This window comes from Dysidea avara, chromosome 7, assembly GCF_963678975.1.
Source record: "Dysidea avara chromosome 7, odDysAvar1.4, whole genome shotgun sequence".
Classification (NCBI taxonomy): Eukaryota; Metazoa; Porifera; class Demospongiae; order Dictyoceratida; family Dysideidae; genus Dysidea; species Dysidea avara.
Window position 1 is genome coordinate 5,581,655 of NC_089278.1, and position 19,578 is coordinate 5,601,232.

General features: G+C 37.5%; 1 protein-coding gene across 1 annotated transcript in view; it reads left to right on the forward strand.

Moving 5' to 3' along the window:
• The window catches only part of LOC136261923 (E3 ubiquitin-protein ligase rnf213-alpha-like), a 225,384-nt gene that overhangs the window by 74,610 nt on the left and 131,196 nt on the right, over window positions 1–19,578 (forward strand). The window contains exons 9-11 of the mRNA XM_066056017.1: window positions 2,157–2,608; window positions 7,332–7,515; window positions 18,837–18,907. Of these exons, the coding sequence (XP_065912089.1) occupies window positions 2,157–2,608; window positions 7,332–7,515; window positions 18,837–18,907 (707 nt within the window). The remainder of the gene's footprint in view (window positions 1–2,156; window positions 2,609–7,331; window positions 7,516–18,836; window positions 18,908–19,578) is intronic.

Below are 19,578 nucleotides of genomic sequence, written 5' to 3' on the forward strand. Positions count from 1 at the left end.
AGTTCAGCTATGAACAGATCACCCTGTAGAGAGATCAGCTAAAAGAAATCACCTTGTAGAGAGATCAGCTACAAGAAGTTACATTGTAGAGAGATCAGCTAGAAGAAATCACCTTGCAGAGAGTTCAGCTACAAAGAAACCATCCAGTAGAGAGTTCAGCTACAAACAAATCACCCTTTAGAGAGTTCAGCTACAACCACATCATCCTGCATAGAGTTTAGCTACAAAGAACTATCATGTAGAGAGTTCAGCTGAAAACAAATCATCCTGTAGAGAATTCAGCTACAAACAAATTGCCCTGTAGAGAGATCAGCTAGAAGAAGTCACCTTGTAGAGTTCAGCTATAAAAAACCACCCTGTAGAGAGTTCAGCTGCAAACAAATCACCTTGTAGAGAGTTCAGCTATAAACAAGTCACCCTGTAGAGAGATCAGCTACAAAGAAACCATCCTGTAGAGAGTTCAGCTACAAACAAGTTACCCTATAGAGGGATCAGCTAGAAACAAATCATATTGTAGAGAGTTTAGCAACAAACAAATCACCATGTAGAGAGTTCAGCTATGAAAAGATCACTGTGTAGATAGTTCAGCTATAAGAAGTCACCTTGCAGAGAGTTTAGCTACAAAGAACCACCATGTAGAGAGTTCAGCTGCAAACAAACCACCCTGTAGAGAATTCAGCTACAAATAAATTGCCCTGTAGAAAGATCAGTTAGAAGAAGTTACCTTGTAGAGAGTTCAGCTTCAAACAAGTCACCCTGTAGAAAGATCAGTTTGAAGAAGTTACCTTGTAGAGAATTCAACTACAAAGAAACCACCAAGTTGAAAGTTCAGCTACAAACAAGTCACCCGTAGAGAGATCAGCCAGAAAAAGTTACCTTGTAGAGAGTTCAGCTACAAAGAAACCATCATGTAGAGAATTCAGCTACAAACAAATCACCTGGTAGAGAGATCAGCTACAAACAAGTCACCCTGTAGAGATATCGGCTGGATACAAGTTACCTTATAGGGATCAGCTACAAACAAATCATCCTGTAGAAATATGTGTTGGAAACAAAATCACCTTTCATTGTTAAATATACAAATATTTTTAATCAGACAAAAAACTGTTAACAACATTTCTTCCTTTGTTCCAATATTCCTGCAGAAAAGAAACAAAAACAAGTTAGAAGGAAGCACCAAAGCCAGGTAATGGCTGGCTTTGCGGCTTGCAATACAAAAAGAAGTGATATCTAAACCAAAACAGCCAAGCTGTAAAAAAAGAGTGCGGCCCCCAAAAAGGCCAGGATGAAAAAAGATGTCAAATCCAAGGTGGCGGCCAAGAAATGGCTGTGATGGTAGGTTAATGGCAAAAATTTTAATTACGACAATTCAGGTGAATTTGGTGCCGAATCCTAGTGGAGGAGGAAACGCAAATTCACATGAATTGTCGTAATTAAAATTTTTGCCATTAACCTACCATCACAGCCATTTCTTGGCCGCCACCTTGGATTTGACATCTTTTTTCATCCTGGCCTTTTTGGAGGCCGCACTCATTTTTTACAGCTTGGCTGTTTTGGTTTAGATCAGCGTTGAAACCGGGTCGGGTCATCCGGGTCACGTTTTCTCTGGGTCATCCGGGTCTGACCTGGATTGGATCACGTGAGAAACGAAATTGTTTGTTTGACGACGTGGAAACTTATAAACGCTATTGCGTAGCTCTTTCGTGAGCCACGCCCACTTATCGCATTACCAACATATGCTCAGCCACGTCCATTTGTTAGTGAGTGCAGTATGTAGCACGAAACTGAGGGTATCTATGGTGAGGGGTAGCTATTGTCAGTAGGTGAAGACCTTTTTTTTTTTTTTTTTTTTTGGTCTTCAACCTACAGCTAGGCTGAAGTTGCAATATGTACTCAACACGAATCAAACGCTCAAAATGTAGACTCGTTTGCTCGCTCGAGACTAGCTGAAACACATCTCGGCTTTAATTAATCCGGGTCTGACCCAGATTGCTATCCGGGTCAGTGGGTCATCCGGGTCAGCAGTAGTGACCCGGTTTCAACGTTGGTTTAGATAACATATACCAAATTATTTTCCCCTCTATACTTACTTATTATAGGGTCAACAACAACAACAACAACATAATTACTTGCTTGTTTTTTGTTAAATTATCTAGGAGATGACAAGCTGGCTGTTGGAAATCATTGAGTTTTATGAAAAGTTGCAAAACCGTGATGCTACATTTAACAGTTTGCAATGGATTTTGGTGCTACTACTTATTATGCAACGTCTTGATTTACTAAAAGAAAATGTTTTGGAAGCTAAGCATTATCAAATATTGTTCACAGAGTTGTGTCTACTTTCACATTCTGAGATTAGCAACAGTAATTGGTTACATTTTACTGCAGTTGAAGAAAACATGCTAAGAAGTGAAAACTTGAGGAAGATGTTGGTTAATGTACTCACTTACATGCAAACTAAAGCCAAACAACCTATGCCAGAGATACTTTTTAGTTTTCCAATTCTTCATTTTGCTCAAGGCCTATGTGTACCATTTGCTGAAATTTCTGTCCTTCCTATGGATTGCACATCAGCATTTTTTCATTTTAAGAGTACAACTTATAAGTGGTTAGTTATTATCTGTAATGCAAGAGACTAGATATTAATGAATGTAATAAGTATATTATAGTAGTAGTGGTGGTGATAATAAAGTTTTTTGACACAATTCTCCAAACTTGGAGCTGGCAGGGATTTATACAGTTATGGTTTAAAATTTTTCTCTTTTTTGCAGATCACTACTGAACTAAAATTGCCTTTAAATCTAATAAGACAATAGCTTATTCTTAAAAAATGGCTTGTACATAACTACTATTTATTTTTAAGTTTGCAGCTTGCCTTTTCCTTAAAATTACTTCCAAATCTCAATTATTTCTCTCCCAGTTTCAATCTTGTCACAGCTATGTTTCAAAATTTCCTGGAGGAATAAGTACTGTATACTCCCAACCCTCATTGGCACTTTTCCCACATACAATATAGAGCACAAAATATATAATAATCTCCCCCCCTGCCTTCCCAGTCTCAGGTTAGGGCTATTTGTAAATATTTTTTTAAAAAAGGATTTTTTTTAATTGCTAGGAGCTGGACTCATGCAACTAAGGTACACGTATCACTTTATACAAGTGGAAGAAAAAAATTTGGCATTATTCATAACTATAGTATGTTTGTGTTGAGCTGAATCCTCTAAAACATTTAATAACTCATGGATGCAATTACACACGATCTTGAAATTTGGCTTATTTGTAGTACTGCTTGACCCGCTAAAAACATTTCAAAATATTGTTGTTCAAATGTTTGACATAATATTTACAGCCAATCAAAAATTTCACAATACATTTTCTATGGAGAAGCCATATAAGTACAGTGTCCATTTGAGCCCTTTCCCGAATTTGTAATGGAGCCACACCGTACTTATCTGTTGTTGACACCTTTGCTGTTACCAATAATCATCCTGATGGCAGAAATGTTAACTCTGGTGAGAAAAAATCCACTTTTAATTTTTAGCTGTTTTTCAGGGTTCAGCTCAATGTGAACATACTATAGAAGAAGGGATTGAATTTGTATGTCAAGTGTTGAGTGAGTAAGTGAGTGAATGGAGTGAGTAAGTGAATGAGTGGAGTAAGTGAGTGGAGTGAGTGGAGTGAGTGGAGTGAGTGGAGTGAGTGGAGTGAGTGGAGTGAGTGGAGTGAGTGGAGTGAGTGGAGTGAGTGGAGTGAGTGGAGTGAGTGGAGTGAGTGGAGTGAGTGGAGTGAGTGGAGTGAGTGGAGTGAGTGGAGTGAGTGGAGTGAGTGGAAGGAGGGACATCAGTCAGTCAGCCAGTCAGTCATTGCATGAATATGAACTAAATTATATACATGGTTGATTAATTGCCTTAGAATGGGATAGTATTAACTGCATGGGAGCCTGATTTTAGAGTAGCATAACATCAACTTTTTGAAATTCTTGTAGTAAGCCATTCTCTCACATTTTTTACTTCCTTCCAAAAGTCTGGATCCACCCCTGGCCATGTGGCTAATACAGATCCGCTTACTATACTTTTTATTTTCCCTTACTCCTCCCTTCTTCTTTATATTCTTAGACTTATAGCACAGCTCATTTAGAGGTTTACTAAATCACTAGTCATCTGCCCTGTGTGAAGTTTTGTACATGATGAACACTGCAGTACTTGGTGTGTTTCTATGTCTTACTCCAGCATTGTGTGCATCACTAACTGTTGAACAACTACTCGGTCTTTAACTTAGTGGAGCCGGCGTTTGCCATCATGAATCGCAATTCCTTATTCTTGGGAGCAAAATTAAACTTTTATTTTCATCTTTAAGTGTAGGTTAGAGACCTAGCACGAGGAGTTTAAAAACCAAGGCAAAGCCAAGGTTTTAAAAAAATACGAGGACGTAGTTTCTAACCGACTTAGAAAATGAAAGCATTTTATATGGGCACATAGGTGGAATTATTGTGGGATTGGATTAAATGTTGTTTTAAAATCATCACACAATGTTAACATGAGTGTGGAAGACTATTTTCAATGAAGAGCTGAAGAGAAATCAAAGCTAGCACCCATCGCTACTTCCTGAAGATGGATGCTATAGTGAATATAATTGTATCAACAAGGAAACTGACCAGTTACTGCCTTTGCATGTACCATGGTGTTACCGCAGCAGTGTGAAGAACAGCTGAATTAACATAACAGTTGGCTTGAGTGATTACGATGACAACGAGTTGTCACATGCAAGCTGTTGTATTTATTATTTTTATTATTATTAACACTTTACAGTGACCAGCACTGAAGGTCTGACAGCAACATGTGCTGCAGCCTTAGGATTACCTAACCTAATTTCATTTATGGCACAACAGCAGCTAAAGGTATAATGACCAGGTTTGGTTTCATGCACGGACCACACCCACATTACAAATAATGCAAAACAACCATTCTACAAAGAAGCTTATACCTATCTAGATCTCTGGTAAAATGCATCTACAGTTTAGTTGAAGATGAAACATGCTTAAAACAGTCTAGAAAACAGATAGGCGCTAATAGAATTTTCTGTGATATTGCTGCACTTCTCCTTTCATCCTGATAAATGTAGCTACAACAGGCATGTTTATGAAAGATTAGTCCGTTGTATGCTTGGGAGAACGTAGCCAATCAATGATTGAAAGTGAGATTTGCAATGCTTGTGGTCTTTTCTGCTAGCAGGTCTTTTAGTGGATTTATAAAGACCTCATTATCTCCCAAAGATCAAAGCATTTTATGCATACCATTTTCTAATGTTTATTGCTAATAATGTAGTACTCTTCTTCTCTGTTTTCTGTAAATAAATAATTCTGGACAAATAGTAGACCATGCACATGTAGCTGTAGCCATTTCTCTGGTTTCAGGTACTCACCCAACCCCTGAATAATTGTTTTTATGGGTGCCATGGCAACTTCAGGACAAGTGTTCAGCTGTTTATTGTTGCTCTTTCACCCCACTCTCATGCTGTGGCTATAAAGGTAACCATAGCAATGCTTAATCTTGATAAGTTAAACACTGCGACCAAGAGGAATTAAGTGATTTAGTAACCCCTCAGGCCCTTAGTAGTGCCCTCGCTATGCTCGTGACACTATAGCCTTAGGTTTTCAGGGTTACTAAATCGCTTAGTTCTTGGTGTCTAAATCTTCATTTTAATATCAAAGGCTAAGCATTTCTTGGAGGCATCTCCCAAACAAGGCTATTTGTGACCAGATTTTACAGAACCGAACCAAATCACACATCAGGCAAAATCAAACTAACACCACCAGTGGATAGCTACACTATCGTACTACAAGTTTTGACCCTCAGCACTACTCAAACTACACGAGGCTGGTTTTAATAGACGCCTTTTCTGGGTGGTGTGGAGTGCCCAAATGGCGGTTTCAGGCCTTGTGAAGGACCTGGCTTGGCAAGAATCAGTGGTTTACTGGTGGACAGCCTTATAATGTTGGCCAGACGTGTTCTCTGTAGATTTTGCTACATATCAGCCACTAAGGAGCCAGCGCAGCCCTGTAATCTCGTGTCTGGACTCCAATCGTGGTCTGCCTCCATTTTGAGGCCTATCTTTTGCCCTCCCCGCCACCCCCCAGCCTCCACCCCTTTGTGGGCACTCGTGATACTACTTCGCTCGTCCAACTGCTCAGATTTTCTATCTTATTTGGCGGGAAACTGTACAAGCAGCTACAAGTACTGGAAGTGGCTTGAAAGGTAACAGATTGATGCATCTTTTGTGTAAATTTCATACGCGTGCTTGCTATCCTTGGAGAGTTATGCTGGCTTCAATTCTTTAAAACCGTTTATCTCGAAACTTCTAATGTGCGATTTGGATCGTTTTTCCAAAATCCAGTCACATTTAGTTTTAGTTTTTACAAGTTAAGCTGAGCTCTGAGAAAGCAGCTAAAAAAGAAAAGTGGATTTTTTCTCACAAGAATGCAGTTTGGCTCCATTACAAGTTGCAAGTTAGGGAAAAGGATGCAACAGATAGTGCACTTTATGGCTCCCCAAGGGAAATGTTTGTTGAAAATTTTGATAGGTCGTAAATGTTGTGCCAGACATTTGAATGTAAAATTCTGAATTTTTTTAGCAGGTCAAGGAGTACTACAAATGAGCCAAATTTCAAGAACTTGTGTAATTCCATCCTTGAGTTGTTAAATGTTTTTGAGGGTTCAACTCAATGCATACTGGTGTACATTAATGTTTCATCCCAAAGTCATGTTATTAAGAAAGGCAGATGTGTTAAATATAAATTCCTCTTAGACACTATTTAGGTTGTTTTGTGTGGGTAATAAATCTCATATACTCCACCTTGTTTTCTAATATACTCCACGCCTTCAGGCACAATATAACATATGCTCAAAATTATCCATGCATTATTAATGTTCAGCGATGTAATGAAAGCATTTATTTTGTCATGTGAGCATGCATAGTTGCCATGGCGCTAGTATAATTGCAAGAAAAACCTGCCCCTTTTTCTGAATCTGCAGCAAAAACAACCATGGACAAGGTAAGTAATCTGAGTGTAACATAAAATAGAGTCTAAAGCTTTGCTCGTGCACAACAGATTTGGGTCTTTGGGTTTATAAATTTCATAGACTCCACATTGTGCCCGTATAACTATTATATATACTCCACCATTCTTGCTTTCCACAACATGCAACTTGAGGGTTTGTGAGGCACTTATGATTCCTTTGGTAATATTACAGTACCTACTTGGTTGCTTTATTTAGATATCTACTTGTAATACATAATATTTATGTAGTATGTGTTAAATCTTATTTCATGTAGTTTTTCAGAACTTTTGGATTTGATTGATACTCACCCTTATTTGACTACCCTTGATCCATTATTACTACAATTTTGTGCTCAAGCAGCTACAGTTGATCAGTATGAAAGATTGGCAAACAAAGTACCATTGTTTCTGCTGATAACAGCATTTGTTGAAGAGTGTCCTCGATACAGTGAACGACAGGTAAATTTAGATACCTTTTACAAAATTATGTGAAGATGTATAATTAAATTCAGTATTTCTGCAATAGGCAATAAAAGTTAATCCAATTGTCACATGTCCATGTTTTCAGCATAGTCAGTGCACAACCCATATAATCTGACAGTAAATGATTGCAATTCTTAATATAGTACATCAGTTTTTAAGCAATTAAACCTACAAAATATTTGATATAGCTACACACTACTTGAAAAATTAAAGTAAGTTTTTATGCATTTACAAGTCTGTAATACACTACTTCATCTATAATGTCATTGTATGATGTCAGATTATAGAGGTGGCTTGATAATCAAACAACCGCTCTAATCCAGCATAATTGATGCCAGTGAGTGTCAGATTAGAGGGCTATAATGTATAAAAGAAAATAGTGTCCTAACTATCCTTCAAAAATGCTACCACCACAAAAATCATCATGTGAATACAACTAATTAACATTCACAAAATTATTTAAGTGCACACACACACTATATGTAAGAGTTAATTGCACTGCCACAAATGCTATACGTCAAATATAGCATGGAAAAGAGTGGGCGAGAGACAAATATAGTGTAAGGCAAGCAGAATCTATATTTTTGTCTCAAAACCACTCTTTGAGTGCTGTATTTGGCATATAGTCTGAGCCTAGGTAGTACTTTAACTAAAAACCATCAACATGAGGTATTCACAAGATACACAACACAATTAAAAACTCATGGAGCAGTCTTGAAACCAGTAGAATGGGCCCATGTTACATCTGCATCATTCTTGTTCTGGACTTGGATGCTTCTATATAGTCTGTCCTTGTACTGGCTAAAAGTTTTGATTGTGGTATTTATTAAGCATATTTCCACAATATTCCTAGGACTTGTCCATTTATGTCAGCAAGAATGTTCACTGTTGCTAACCACAAGCAACCACCATCGAAGCCTTCAAGTATGTGTATAAATTAAATCCAGTGGTTATATATAGTCGTACTGGTTGGACTGAGTAGTCAGCAAGGGTATTAGACTAGACTGGCTTGGTTGATTGGCTGTACCATAGATACTAGAATACATAATGGATTGGAAACGCAATACATTTTACAGTTACGGGCTTGATACGGTCACGTGATTTATGGCAGCGTTACCAGGTGTACAAACTGCAGTTGTTCTTAACACTGAAACTGCTATTACAGGTTTTATATAGTGTTAAATTATTGCTAAAGGATTCAGCTATTTATTGATTTGTGACTGAAGGTTAGTTGTTTCATACAACCAAAGGTGTGAAGGAAAGAACGCAAAGTTTGTGTTTAAAAACTAGTGTGGGGGTTTTAGTGTATAGGGTGTACTACATATGAAGTTCTAGAAGTGCTGAACAGCTTCGCCACATCGTAATGAGTGCACATAATTATTTTTAGCTCTGTACAGCAGTTACTTTACATAATTAAGTGAAAGAATGGCTACATGACAGTAACTTTTGTGGAGTTTTTCCTGGCTTTGTGAAAACAAGTCTAGCGTTACTAATGAAAAGTTCATATCTTCGAGAGTGCAAATGAAATATCAATGAAGTGAACAAGATAACTGCTTTTGAGAAAACTCTGGGCGATCTCAGCAAAAATGTATTGTGCCTATTGAAAAAGTCCCTGTACCCCGTAAATGTCATCATGTGACTGTATCGAGCCCGTAACCGTAAAATGTATTGTGTTTCCAATACATTAGTATCTATGTTTATACTGGGTGATTGTTCACTTGAAGCACAGCCTGCTGGTGTGTCACATGCAGTTCTATTCTATAACTGCCTGATATAGAACTAAGGCCTATTGAAGTGTTCTTAACTGCCCATTAATGTATGATACCATCGGGGAAAAGTGTGCTATATTTTCCATCAAAGTATACTTTATTTTCCTTTGTATGGCAATAAAGCACAACCATAAAAATAAGTACAGTATTTTCGCTAAATGTAAACACGCTACTTTACACTACACAACACACACACACACACACACACACACACACACACACACACACACACACACACACACACACACACACACACACACACACACTACTGCTACTGACAGAGCAATCAAAGCCTTTGGCAGCTGTGCAAAACACACCTAATACCCTCCAGCAAATCAGTGCTGAGGTATTAGTGCACTATTGAGGTACTAAGGAGGACTGTACTAGAAGTTGGAGAACCTGAAGTCCCAAAACTCCTTTGTGAAACATGTTCCCCCAATTGCAACAGGTCAGTAGGCCAACATTATACAGCACAAATTTTATTGCCTGGTATAGGAAACGGCAACAGATATTGAGCATCAGTGACTGGGATCTGTGATTACCAGGCTGATGCTTTACCACTTTGTGTTTTGTCATGATACTACACACACATGCATGCACGCAGACACTCACGCACACGCACGCAGACACTCACGCACTTACGCACACACACACACACACACACACACACACACACACACACTCACACACACACACACACACACACACACACACACACACACACACACACACACACACACACACACACACACACACACACACACACACACACACACACACACACACACACACACACACACACACACACACACACACACACACACACACTACATCAAACACAAATACACACAACATGCAAACCATACTGTCAACTTCTAGACTGCTTGCCTACAGTGAAATATACTAGATGAATAAAAAATTGGAAATTTTAAAATGGGAATAGGGATCGCTGAAAAAGCCACCAAACAAGAAGGGATCGCTGGGGTGGTAATGTAAGCCACAAATCCCTATTTTGACCCTCTGTCATAAATATTTAGTTACATGCTCTCCTGAGTCATGGCATTTTAAAATGAGTCAAAGTAGGGATTTGTGGTTTACATTACCACCCCAACGATCCCTTCTTGTTTGGTGGCTTTTTTCAGCGATCCCTATTCCCATTTTAAAATTTCCAATTTTTTATTCATCTAGTTTGTGTACTTTTTATTAATCCAGTAATGGATTTGTTTTATTGATAATTGTTGTAGATACGTAGAGCAATTTTCAATTAGTGGCTGTCAAGTTCAGTGTAAGTTTTGTTGTTATCAAACACACTTGACTGTATTATTAGAGTATTTACCTGACTACTCTTGGCTGTGGACGAAACTATACATTACACACAATATTGAGCAGCTGGTGTCTAACTTGTCTTACTACATGTGTCAGGACTCTAGTCTCTTAGTCATTGTCATCACATTAGCATCCTAATGCAGTGTTTATGAATATACACACACCAAATGGTATGATACTGAGCTAGCTACCTGTCACAAGACAATTGTGCACAGTAGTATATATGATAATAAAAATTATAATGCTGCGTAATATAGTTTATGCAGCTAGAGTTTGTCGTTCATGTGAGTATTGTATCCATTTGGTATATATACCACAGTGAAGAAATCTGTTGACATGTATGAATGCATGTGGCTTCCCACAAACAATATGTGGCATCCACAAATAAATTGCTTCACACACCACATCATATACATATAGAGTTAGCCTGTAGAGTAGCTAATCTGCATGCACACACATACAGTCAGATACTGTGTGGCTGTAATGTCTATTGTAAATCATGGGTTATCAGCAGCATGAAGCCATGTTGTTTACACAATGTGGTCAGACAATTAAGGCACTCACAAATAGTTTTAATTAACAAGGCTAACTGACTCCACCCAACTTACGGCTTTGCGTGGAAAGGAAATGGTTTATAGAAACTACATTCATAACAATGAATAATCTCTGGTGTCAGCCTATCACTTTGTTAGCTGTGTCTCTGTCAGAGAGCGCTTGTATGGTCACTCGTATAGCAAATCGCGATCGTGCCCTTACAGGAAGAAGTATACTCACCATGCAGAGATGCTATGCACGATCTTCTAAGTATAAGAAGCGCTGTTACAGCCTTCAGCCTAGATTAAACACTACAACTGAACAAAGCTCAGTCACAAAACGGAATCCTGTAATTTTATTGTTATATGGCTTCTTTAATATACGGAACTGTGCCAATAGTGTAATGGTGAAGAGAACTTAGAAAAATTTCAACATGTAGGGTGGTTTGCGATCTGTGGAATACGGGCTTATTAATAGGTCATGGATACGCGGAAGGACTCAGTAAGCATGGCTATATAGTTTTAAGCTTGGAAAAGTTGACAACTTTTGCTGTACATGAGTGAAACAAAAGAAGAAAAATATGAACTAGATGAATAAAAAATTGGAAATTTTAAAATGGGAATAGGGATCGCTGAAAAAAAAGCCACGAAACAAGAAGGGATCGCTGGGGTGGTAATGTAAACCACAAATCCCTATTTTGACTCTCTGTCAAATCTTTATTACATGCTCTGTCATTTTGAAGTGAGTCAAAATAGGGATTTGTGATTTACATTACCACCAACAAAAGAGTCAAAATAGGGATTTGTGGTTTACATTACCACCCCAGCGATCCCTTCTTGTTTCATGGCTTTTTTCAGCAATCCCTATTCCCATTTTAAAATTTCCAATTTTTTATTTATCTAGTTTGTGTTTTATTAATCCAGTAATGGATCATGAGATTTCTTTTACTGATAATAAAGACTGTTGTGAATAGTGTAATTTTGCATTCTGCATAGTAACGCCGTCAACATTTCAGTACACACATGAAACTGATCAAATTGCAGTGTGCATACAGACTGAGAGTCTCCTAATTTGAGCTACAATTTACATTACCGGTGCCTTTAATAGCTGTAAAATTCAGTGCAAGGATTGTTGTTATACACTTGACTGTATTATACATCAAGGTGAACTCCCTTCAGGCTGGAAGAGGGCATATGTAACACCAGTGAAGGCCCGCATCGATATATCATCAACTGCAAGTTGTTGGAACATAGCTATCTTCTCCTCAGCAATATCTTCTCATGCTATTGACTACAATATCATGTGTACAAATTAACATGGATTTCTTTGATAGATAATGAAGACTGTGGTAAATAGTGTAATTTTGCATTCTGCATAGTAACGCCATCAACGTTTCAGCACACACATGAAACTGATCAAATTGCAATGTGTATACAGACTGAGAGTCTCCTAATATGAGCTACAATTTACATTACTGGTGCCTTTAATAGCTGTCAAATTCAGTGCAAGGATTGTTGTTATACACTTGACTGCATTATTAGAGTATTTACATGACTGCTCTATTAGAGTATTTAATCTGGATAACCTGCCCACGTACAATAATCATGGAGCGAAAAAAACCACCTTGCACAAAGTCATCAGCCCATATTAAGCTTCCTGGCCTATGCTGAGTTTAATAAAGACAGATTCTATTAGCCACAAGCAGCGCACACTAAAAAACCTAACTTTGAGCACAATCTTGTATGGCTTCTCAAGTGTAATGGCACTTTGGAAGGAAGAAACGGCCCGGTTTGGGCTGTTTCCATCCGAAAACGTCGAAAATAGGTCATGGACACGCACAATGATCCATTCAGCAAGCCTTGCTACTTTTATCCCAGGATTCTCCCTGTAAACTTTGCTATGCCTGTGAAAGAAGAATAAGAATAATTATACAACCAAGTACTAAGAATAATACGAAATGCAGTTAAAATTACGTAATAAATAATAATGAATGAATAAATAAATAATGTTTGAGAAAACTATAAGGCCTAGAGACATGAACTAAGTGGGGATAGTTCGCCTGTGAATGAAGGCACAACCGTATAATAAGTACACCTGTTCATGCTGATGACTTGACCGTACATGTAATTCTATATAATTCCCAGCACCACACCCTTGCTTGCGCGAAGGAGAAGATCATTAAACATCTGCAGAGTGATTGCAGGAGAGCCAGAGGCCACTTTACACGTAAACAACAAGATTACAAGTAAGTTTAAATGTTTGTAGCTGTGTATTTTGTATGCAGGATATGCGCTCCAGTGAACAACCAGCTGATGCTATCACTCGTAAACAACCAGCTGATGCACTCATGAACAACAAGGTATTGAGTAATGTAATACTTGTAGTTGTATTATACATCTTCATCCTTCATCTGGTTTGCTAGCAGCTAGAATTATTTTCCACCTAGCTACTACTCTACTGTGAGTCTGTAATAAACAAGAAGATGTATTACTACATATACAACAATGTGTAACTATCTCCTGTATGTTGTGCATGGCTGTATGCATAATATTATAGACTGATCACTGTGCCAATGCCACACCGTTGACATACTGGCACATCACCAGTGGCCTCTAGTTACAATAGAGTCTGTTGTGCCATATTGGCTTGATTGGGCTAATTGTGCCATCACCACGTCCCTTGTTCTGCATAGCCTCATTTCACTGCTGAGTCATTTTCAGAGACACGTCACACCTACAATATAAACTTTCAATCTAGCTGACTTAACTTGGTTTTTGTGTCAGTTATGTTTTAGTATTATGGTTTTCTGATGCCAGTTAGACTCCCTTGACTGTGTACGTATCCATATGTATCATTTCCTGTGTATCTTTTCTACATGATCTGCACACACTGTATTGGCCATGCACTGTTTGTACATGCCCCATTAGTAGGTTGTCCCATTGGTGATTGTACTTGGTTGTATTTGCCCCGGGCCTAGTAATATAATAATAATAATATGAACAAACGGGCATATTTCAGTTTTGTCTGAAACACACATACTGTTTCCTTTTCACTTGATACTCACTAGTGGACCTATACTCATTGCAAAGAACCACCAGAGGGTTGTTTTGAGTTGAAGGATGCTTTTCAAGGTGGTTTTTAGGTGTGTGTTCTATTAGGATTTTTGCAAAAACATGGGCGATCCCTATTACGAACCCACTATCGTGGTTCATGATTATAATTATTATGAAGATGAACAAAGCGGCAAATTTCAGTTTTGTCCCAAATACACATACTGTTTCTTTTTCACTTGATACTTAGTAGTGGACCAATACTAATTGCAAATAACCACCAGAGGGTGGTTTTGAGTTGGAGGATGCTTTCCAAAAGTGGTTTTTAGGCGTGCGTTCTATTAGAGTTTTTGCAAAAAACATGGGTGATCCCTATTATGAACCCACTATCGTGGTTCATGATAAACATAAAGTTCAGTAGATGTAGTCACATACCCAATTGTACACTGAGGCGTAAAAGTGTTGTCAATGCTCTGTGACAGATGTTCACTATTACGAGGACTAAACCTGTGCCACAAACTTGACATACGTAGAATGCATGTTTGCACTCACAATAGTTGTTGCACGCTACACAGAAGTTCATGTAAAAATGGTGATGGTGTACTACCAATAAAACAATGTGAACAGCTTATGACAAACCATACATTTTCCTTTTACTTATGTAGTGGAAAAATGGTGTCTTTTCCTAGTTGAAGGTCACCTCCTCAATGATGGTCTCTTCCAAAAGAGCTGCAAAGAACTGTCTAACTTCCCTATTGCCCAACAAAATAGTCTGTTCTATCATTTGATGTCCATGGCAGATGACGACAACTTTTTCTCAATGTTGCTGGCTTGTTGCTTCCCATGGACATGTTGATTTCACCATTCTTCCTAGTGTTATCTCTTCTCCTGTATATGTAATTTGCAGCTTCACAGAAATTTGGGGACTCACACTCACAGACATAACTGGCTCTACCATACTTACATGTTATGATGCAAGCGTAGAATTAATATTTGCTAAAGGAATATCTTCCCTGGAAATTATCATCACCCTAGTTTAAAATATCCAGATATTGTTTTCTCCCAATTTCATAGCATAATAGGCTTACCATTCTACACTCCACCTGGAATAACAGTAATGGTGCTTGCCACTAGAAAAGAGTGACATCGCATAATTTGTTAGTCATACGATTTATGTAATACAAACACACGCACGCACACACACACATACACACGCACACACACACACACTCCCACGCGCGCACACGCACACACACACACACACACACTAAACATAAACACTTAGTAAAATATGGTGACCATTTTGCCATCTCAACAATATGTTGCCCAAGATGGGTGCATCTAGGTCAAAAAAGAACATACAAGAAGATACTTCCTTTTCATCCACTAGACTAGAGTTTTATCAGCCATTACTTACAGCAGGTCGCCTAAAAGAGAAGAAAGTGCTATTTAACAATTATACAGTATAGAATGGGTAATGAAAATAGCGTCAATAACTGTTTTTTTTTCTTTAAGCAAGGGCATTAAATATAAAACAAACTAATGTTTTAGATCTTCTGCAAATGATAAGTTTGAACGATAATTAATAAAATGATAATAGTATTGCAACAAAATTCAAACTAGCTTAACTACCAAACTAAGTACTTTAACTACAAAACTAGCTACCTTAACTACAAAACAACCTTAATTAATAACTTAGTTCAACAAGTCTATGCCATCTTCTGGGCATAAGCCATAATGCCTCAGGATCATTTTGGCATTATATCGCCAGAGAGTAGCTGACAAGCGCTGAAGCAATGATAAGTTTTGCTTATTTCGTTATTCCGCAATTCCGTATTCCGCGTTTTACAAATTCCCACTATATAATAATTTCAATGCCATCAATGCCTTTATTGTTGTGGACCAAAGCATTTAACACATTGGGTGAATACAGCCTGTTGCATGATCATACCTTTTCAGAGCCTATAGCTATTCCATAAGACTGATCATGAGTACACACTCTACCTGTAGCTAGTAGACAGATGCTTGAGCATCATGGAGCAAGCCTTCATATACTATCATGAACCACGATAGTGGGTTCATAATAGGGATCGCCCATGTTTTTTGCAAAAACTCTAATAGAACGCACGCCTAAATACCACCTTAGAAAACATCCTCGCGCTCAAAACAACTCTCTGGTTGTTATTTGCAATGAGTATTGGTCTACTAGTAAGTATCAAGTGAAAGAAAACAGTATGTGTATTTGGGACAAAACTGAAATTTGCCATTTTGTTCATATTATTATTATTATTCATAATATTATTTGTTTCACTCATGTACAGCAAAAGTTATCCACTTTTTTACGCTAAAAACTATATAGCCATGCTTACTGAGTCCTTCTGCATGTCCATGACCTATTAAAAAGCCTGTATTCCACAGATTGCCAACCACCCTACACCTCGAAAATTTTCAAGTTCTCTTCGCCATTACACTATTGGCAGCAGCTCTGTATAGTAAAGAAGCCGTATAGCAATAAAATTACAGGATTCCGTTGTGTGAGCTCCTTTGGGTTTTGTTGCAGCGTTAATCAAGTACTCAACAGCACTTCTTAGACTTAGAAGATCGCGCATAGCGTCTCTGCGTGGTGAGTATAGTCTACTTCTTCCTGTATCGCGATTTGCTACGAGCGACCATACAAGCGCTCTCTCAGAGACATAACAAAGTGATAGCGCTGATACCAGAGACCATTCATTGTTATGAATATAGTTTCTATAAACCATACTTCCTTTCCACGTAAAGCCTAAAGTTGGGTTGAGTCAGTATTAGTGTTAATTAAAATTAAAACTATTTGTGAGTGCCTTAATTGTCTGACCACACTGTGTAAACAACATGGCTTCATGCTATTGCCGGATAACCCATGGTTTACAATAGACATTGCAGCTACACAGTACCTGACTTTGTTGTTGTGACTGATGTGTGTGCATGTAGAATAGCTACTCTACAGGCTAACTATATGAGTATGAAGTGGTATGTGCCACAATTTATTTGTGGATGCCACATATTGTTTGTGAGAAGCCATATGCATTCATATACATGTTCACAACATAGATTTCTTCACTGTGGTATACCCAATGGATAAATACTCACATGAACAACAAACTCTAGTTGAAAAACTATATTGTACATAGCATTGTATTATCATTTATACTACTGTGCACCAGTGAGCCAATGTTGTAGTCCATGCACCGCTTTAAAATCTGCATGTGTTTCTTATTGTGTACGGTCTTGGCTGAAATAATAAATGCACAACCACTAACTATTTTAACTTATAATTATATGCTTGTCAGAGTTCCATGTCTTCAATTGTCTTGTGACGGGTAGCTGGCTTAGTATCATACCATTTGGTGTGTGTATATTCATGAGCACTACATTAGGATGCTAATGTGGCAACAATGACTATGAGACTAGAGTCCTGACACATGTAGTAAGACAAGTTAGACAACAGCTGCTCAATATTGTGTGTAATCCTGCTGTACAACAATGTAACCAATGCCGTACAAGCTTTGTCCTTAAATAATAACCATTGTCCACAGCCAAGAGCAGTCAGGTAAATACTCTAATAATGTAGTCAAGTGTGTCTGATAACAACCAAGCTTACACTGAACTTGACAGCCACTAATTGTAAATTGCTCTACGTATCTACAACAATTATCATTATCAATAAAACAAATCCATTACTGGATTAATAAAAAAGTATACAAACTAGATGAATAAAAAATTAGAAATTTTAAAATGGGAATAGGGATCGCTGAAAAAAGCCACCAAACAAGAAGGGATCGCTGGGGTGGTAATGTAAACCACAAATCCCTATTTTTAAATGACTCAGGGGAGCATGTAACTAAATATTTATGACAGATAGTCAAAATAGGGATTTGTGATTTACATTACCACCCCAGCAATCCCTTCTTGTTTGGTGGCTTTTTTCAGCGATCCCTATTCCCATTTTAAAATTTCTAATTTTTTATTCATCTTGTTACTGTATTAGTTTACTGCAGTACTATATTACTGCATGCAGTGCACACCAGCCATAAAATTGTGTTGTCCATGTGCATGGACATGAAAAAAATTTCAGAAATTAGGGGGGGGGGGGGGTTGTAAATTTAAACTAGTAGAATAGGGATCAAAGTTGTGATAAAATCAAAATAGGAATCTTAAATTCAATGTACACAAATCAAGCTGCTTGGCTTGTATTGATGTATTAAGCAGTATTGTGAATCACCATCCCTATTACTTCTTGTTTACGCAGTTTTTTTTCAGAATCACAACTTTGATCCCTATTCTACTTGTTTAAATTTACAATTTTTTGCCCCCCTAGTATATAAAACAGTTGCGTTCTGTATGGTTATTATAGAACACTTTTTTGCTTTGATACTCCCATGCAAAGTTTGTATATAGTTTTGTAATTTGTGTCAAAATCGTACTATGAATACAAACTGTAAAGGTACTAAGTATAGTTAGTAGGATGTTTATATGCATAAAAATTTTATATATACAACACAATTAAGAAGCTGTCCTCAAAACACTACATATATTGCTAATTTGTACATTTTGTATTGAATTCTATGTAATTTTTTAACAGGAAAAAGATGTTAAAGCACTGAAATTATTCATTAAAATTGCAAGTGACCTTAAATACTCTCAGGAAACAAGGTAAAGATGATGTTAGGATAAAATATACTATATTGAGTGTAGTTTAAAGTAGCACAATTATATGTAGAAACAGAAAGTCAAAACCTGGACATTTCTTTTTAGTCATGTTAGAAAACTATTGCTATGGGCAATGAGAACAAGTCAGTCTTTTGATAACAGTTCTATTAGGTGCATAATCTCATGATGGCACAATTGGTTTCCTTTAATTGCTGTTGAAAAGATGCATGTATTTGCCACACCATACTCAATGTGAGCAATCATATATAGTTTCCTGTTTAAACCCTAAAAACTTTCTTGTCGAATTTTAGAGCATATTGCATAGAGAGGGTGCTGAATAAAGGTGAAAAATTTTAGGGAATGTATGGTACATTGTACTTCTGTAGTATAGGTTCTTTTTAGGCACAAGCAACGTCTAACTGAAAAATATATATAGCCCATAGTGTTCCACCAAAGACAAGCAATATAAATGCTTAAAACAGCAGCAAGTTGCTATAGAACTGTAAATATTTGCAAACCTACAGTATGGATTGTTTGTTCCACTGTTGTAGTCAAAAACAACAGTTCTAATTATTAAAAATTATCGAAAGGGTTTTGAAGGTATGTCTGGGCTTCAATACCAAGCACTGTGAACAGAAATGTGTGAGTCTTTGTGGAACTTTTATGAATTACTA